The sequence below is a fragment of the Vollenhovia emeryi genome, unplaced genomic scaffold (genome assembly GCF_000949405.1).
Source record: "Vollenhovia emeryi isolate VEMERY1.0 unplaced genomic scaffold, V.emery_V1.0 DF939730.1, whole genome shotgun sequence".
Classification (NCBI taxonomy): Eukaryota; Metazoa; Arthropoda; class Insecta; order Hymenoptera; family Formicidae; genus Vollenhovia; species Vollenhovia emeryi.
Window position 1 is genome coordinate 14,120 of NW_011966636.1, and position 5,668 is coordinate 19,787.

At 56.6% G+C, this 5,668-nt stretch overlaps 1 protein-coding gene across 1 annotated transcript in view; it reads right to left on the reverse strand.

Moving 5' to 3' along the window:
- Positions 1–2,090: 2,090 nt before the first annotated feature.
- LOC105556882 overlaps positions 2,091–5,668 on the reverse strand; it is a 4,962-nt gene continuing 1,384 nt past the window's right edge. The window contains exon 2 of the mRNA XM_012003993.1: positions 2,091–5,647. Coding sequence (XP_011859383.1) covers positions 2,091–5,647 — 3,557 coding nt within the window. The remainder of the gene's footprint in view (positions 5,648–5,668) is intronic.

The following is a 5,668-nucleotide window of genomic DNA, read 5'->3' on the forward strand; positions in this document are numbered from 1 at the left end:
CTCTTCATCGCGAACGCTCTCTTACACCAATCTACCGTTACTCTATAGCGCACGCTGGACAATACTCGTTGGCGGGAATGTTACAAAACTTAAAATATAATTAAACGATTACACTTAATCCTACATATATAATGTATATTTATTTTAAAGCGATCCCTATACTAATTTAATTTATTTTACAAATACCTTACAACTACTTCTTCCTCCAGGCTTTTCCTATATAACTTATTTATTTCGTACTCCCGTTGATTTACAACAAACGTCTCTAGGCAGTCTCTACATAAGAATGCCGGGATGGCATTCATTATAAATTTACGACACCCGTAACAATACGATTTCAATGTCGATATGTATTGGACTGGGGCACAAAATCCGTGCCACGCGGTTTTCGATACGTAGTTATTCGGTCTCCCCATGTTGTTGTAACAATCGCGGCACAGCCGCAGTTTATCTCCGTCGTCGCTCATGAATATCTCTTCGTTGCCTGCAGATGTTATGCATAGACCTTGAAAAAAGGTATGATATGCCTCATACAATTCGGGTAGGACCCCGTCTATGGGGCCATACCATTCTAGTCTTTCCGCCTCGCTCCTATCATCAACGGGAGGCCGCATGGTTCTGTAAACATTAATCTCATTATCATCAACCTGAGCGGTGACGAGCTTGATCTAAAGAATAATTTGAACTTACCTATTTCTTCGTGTTAAAAATAAATTTCTTCAGATTAAAAGCTGCGAATCGTCTTGGCTGTTTCTTTCCAGATGATTTCTCCTACTGTGGTAGTCAGATTAAAAGCTGCGAATCGTCTTGGCTGTTTCTTTCCAGATGATTTCTCCTACTGTGGTAGTTTGTAGGCTTTCGGGCCATTTATATATGTCACATTCATATCATTTACCCCATCCCGCACCCCATCTTTGTCAGCAGGTCTGTGCGGGTGCTTGATCCCAAGGAAATTAATATGCACACCCTGGCGTCTGCGCTAATCAAGACGTCTCCGACTGTTCGGAAGCGCGGTTGACAACGCGGACGCGGACAAAGAGGAGCGGACAAAACTGTAGAAAATGCAGCACTCAAGACTTAATAAAGAACAAGCCAAAACTAATTTTATTTCGTTATACAAGAGAGTAGTCCAGAATTATTGCGGGTCGGTACACAAAGAAAAGTTCGGTAAGGCGCAAGCTAAATTCGACGAAGTGGAGAAACACGCGACTCTAGTGGCTCTGTCTGTGGCGGAATGCGGCCGGTTCATTTATTTGCGCCCAAATTTTGCCCCCCAGTCGGTGGGGCACCAATCAACCCTCAACCTGTTTGAAAGTTTTAAGGTGACCCTCGATTATCAAGAGTGATTGGCAATCGAGAGTCCCCGCGCGCTTTGACGCGTGCGCGACAGGGGCGTTTGCGCTGCGGTCGACACGATTGGCGGTAGCGTTCGTTATTTGCTGGCGAAGAAGCGTTGACACGAGCTCGCCGTCGTTGCGAAGACGCGAGCAAGTCACAACATTTCGGAGCTAATTGTTTTGAAAAGGTGTACAGCCCGGGCTTTCTCGGTGCCCTCGAGGCGAAGATAACAATAAACGCGACGACAATTCGCCGTTCTGAGCGTCTCTCTCGAATCTTCCAGAAGCCCGCGCTGTACACCTGAAGTTATCGATCGCTTGATAGAATTAATCGATGCATTGCGTGTGGACTGTCCGATCTCGAACATTCCCGCCCGCCTCGTCATTGCCGAGACGAAACATTTTAGCGTGCTTGGAGTCATGGCAGGTGGCGCCGGTCGCGAATTGGTTGTCGCGGAATCGTCCAGCGCAGTGGATCTTACCGCGAGATAGCGCAGAGTTGCTGACGGCACGTAATGAGGTGTCACATGTTGACCATGGCACCGGTTCGCGAGCGGGAGCGCGCGCGGACACTCTCGGTGTTAGGTCGGTGAGACTTTGATCGCGTTACAGTGTGTGAGTGAAGTGAAGTGACGTAAGGTGAGCTGAGTGCGGCGCTGGTGAAGTGAAGTGAGACGTAAACAAAATTGCGAAACAAAAGGCGGAGGCGGGACAGCAATCGCCGTGCTGTCATCTCGCGCGTCGAATTGATTTCTACGTGTCCCCGGATGGGGACCCCGATAGTGAGTCTCCCGGCAGCAGCACCAGCTTAACGAGGGGCCGAACGAGCTCCGAGGAGGCGCTGCGAACGGTTGCCACGCGGGTGACACCGTCCTTGCCCGGATGCAGCTTGATAACGCGAGCCAGGGGCCATCGGCATGGAGGCGTCGTCTCGGTCCGGACCAGGCACAGCGAGCCGATATGCGGAGCGGCATCCTGAGTGACCCACTTTGGACGTGCAGCAAGAGTGTGAATGTACTCACGCGACCACCTCAACCAAAAGTGGTCGCGCATCTTCTGAAGATGCTGCCACCGGGAGAGCGCGTTGTCGGCCCTCTCGAGTTGCGACGGCTCCGGGACGGCAAGCAGCGGCGCTCCGATCAGCAAGTGTCCTGGAGTCAAGGCGGAGATGTCGTCGGGGTCATCCGAGAGCGCCTGAAGAGGCCGTGAATTCAAGCAGGCCTCCACCTGGGCGAGGAGAGTGCTCATTTCCTCGAATGTGAGCGTTGTGTCGCCGATGACCCTCCGGAGGTGATACTTGGTTGACTTCACGGCCGCCTCCCATAGGCCCCCGAAGTGCGGAGCGGACGGTGGATTGAAGTGCCAACGGATCTCCTGATCCGCGGCCCTGGTCGCAATGCGACGGCCGTCGGGGGACGATGCCCGAAGCATTTCACCGAGCTGCCGATCGGCACCCACGAACGTGGTGCCGCAGTCGGAGAAGATGTCCGTGCACAGTCCCCGACGAGATGTGAAGCGGCGCAGTGCCGCCAGGAAGGCGTCCGACGAGTAGTCGGATACAACCTCGATATGCACGGCCTTGGAGCTTAGGCACACAAAAATGGCAATGAACGCCTTGAGCGCCCGGTGCCCTCGCCCCTTGGTCGTGCGGACGAAAATCGGACCGGCATAATCAATGCCGGTTCGAGTGAATGGGCGAGCAGGGGTCACGCGTTCCCGTGGTAAGTCGCCCATTGGCGGCTGTAGCGTGGCCGCTCGCCATCGGGTACATGTAACGCACCGATGCAACCACCGTTTGACGACGGACCGGCCCTGAGGAACCCAGAATCGGAGTCGGATCATCCCCAGCGTGATCTGGACTCCCCCGTGGAGGGTGCGCCGGTGGTAGGACTCAACGAGCAGGCGGGTGAGGTGAGACCTTGGAGGTGCGATGGTCGGATGTCGCTCGTCGTGAGGAAGAGCAGCGTGCCTCAATCGTCCGCCGACTCGGAGCACTCCGGCGTCATCCAGGTAGGGATTCAATTTGATAAGCGTGCTTTTGCGCGGAGGTGCGCGTTTGTCCTTGGCAGTTGAGACTTCGGCGGGGAAGTGTAGGGCCTGCACCACGCGGAGCCACCGACTGAGCGCTGAGTCGAGCTCCTCGGGGCGTAGCGTAGTAGGTAGGTTCCCTTCGGGTTTCCTTGCGGTTTCTCGCCAGCGCAGGCACCAGGCAGTCACCCGCAGAAGACGGTGCAGTTCGGAGAATCGGAGGAGGAGCTCCGGTTCCTCGACAGCCTCGGCGTTGGCGACGAGCGCAGTGGCTCTCATTTCAGGGATCTCTTGTTGAGTGACGTCGGGGCTCTCCGTAGGCCAGCCCGCGCGCTCCCCGAGCAACCACGAAGGACCAAACCACCACAGCGGATGGTGGATAAGGGTGGTAGGCGCGACGCCCCGGGAAGCGCAGTCGGCTGGATTGTCCCGGCCCGGAACGTGACGCCAACGAGCCTCAGGGAGGAGCTCCTGGATTAGCGTTACCCTGTTGGCCACAAAGGTCTTCCAGCGCGAGGCATGACCGCGGATCCAATGGAGCGTGACCTTGGAGTCGGACCAGAGAACGACGGGAGCTGCGGACAAACTCAAAATAGACTGGACGTGAGCCGTTAACTGGGTGAGCAAGGCGGCGGCGCAAAGTTCCAGGCGTGGAAGCGATACGGGCTTGATTGGGGCAACCTTGCTCTTGGCTGCGAGCAACTGAACCTTGACTTCGCTCCCGTGCTCCAGGCGGAGATAGATCGTGGCGGCGTATGTGCGCTCGGATGCATCGGCAAACCCATGGAGCTCAACTCGTGAGTTCTCGGCTCCGGTGCCCAGCCAGCGTTTGACGCGAAGACCTTTGAGACGCGGGAGTTCTTCGAGGAGGCTTTCCCACTGAAGGGTGTCCGCCGACGGCAGAGGCTCGTCCCAGTCCAGCCGCTGCATCCACGCTGACTGAATGAGGATTTTAGCCCGAATGATGACGGGCGTCAACCATCCGAGTGGATCGAATAGTCGCGCAGTCTCCGCGAGAACGGTTCTCTTCGAGAATTTGGTTACAGTGCTGGGCGGAATTGAGAACGCGAAGGAGTCGTCGCCTGAGTGCCAGCGTAATCCCAGGGTGGAGTGAATCTCTTGCTCCCAAGAATGAGGCTCCCCTTGTAAGCGGTGGCTGGGCGGAATTCCGGCAAGGATTTCGGGGCAGTTTGAGGCCCATTTGCGCAGTTCAAACCCGCCCGCCATGCAAAGCTGTCGAAGCTGGGTTTGCACTGCGATTGCGTCGGATTTCTCGTGCGTTCCGGTGACGATGTCGTCCACGTAGCAGTCGCGGCGCAATACGGCGGAGCCGCGCGGGAACCGGGATTCCTCATCGGTAGCGAGTTGCTGCAGAGTTCTGATGGCCAGAAACGGCGCGCACGCGAGACCATACGTGACAGTGTTCAAGCGGAACTCGCGGATCGGATCGGTCGTCGAGTGCCGCCAGAGGATACGCTGGAGATCCCGGTCCTCAGGGGCAACGAGAATTTGGCGATACATCTTCTCGATGTCTGTTATGAACGCGAAGCGGTGCCAGCGCCAGCGCATCAAAACGTCTGCGAGGGCTGGCAATAGGTTGGCGCCAATGAGCATGTGTGAATTCAATGACTCGCCGACCTTGGTTCGCTGCGACCCGTTGAAAACGACGCGCAATTTGGTAGTTGCGCTTGACTCGCGGAGCACCCCGTGATGAGGGAGGTAACACGGTCCTTGGCTTGGAGGATTGGTTGAGTCGTCAACGCGTGTCATGTGGCCGACGTCCTCATACTCCTTGAGAAACGCGCGGTAGAGCTCCCCGAACCGGGAGTCGAGGCTACACTTACGTTCCACGGCATGCAGCAGGCTTTCCGCTGGTTTGCGGGTGTCGCTTAGCGTTGGCGGCGGAGAGGCGAATGGCAGCCTCACTATGTAACGACCCGTGGCGGTGCGAGAGTGCGAGCGAGTGAAGATATCCTCGCACAGCTGTTCCTCGGGGGTGGCGGCGACGGGAGCGGAGGCTTCCCGTTCCTGCTCCCAGAAGCGTCGCACGAGCGCGGTGAGCTCGTGCTCGGCCGTGCACTGCAAGGACGCGCGCGACTTTAGAAGCGGGGGGTCAACGCAGCCGCCGGACAGTATCCAGCCCAGCGACGTGCGTTGTGCGATGGGCGCTTGAGGGCCTCCCTTGCGGAGGCCCTCCTCGAGAATGATGGAGCAGACTTCCGCTCCGAGAAGTAGCTCGATCGGGTCGGTGGCTCGGAACTCAGGATCGGCCAACTGGAGTCCTTCCACGTGAGGCCACACGG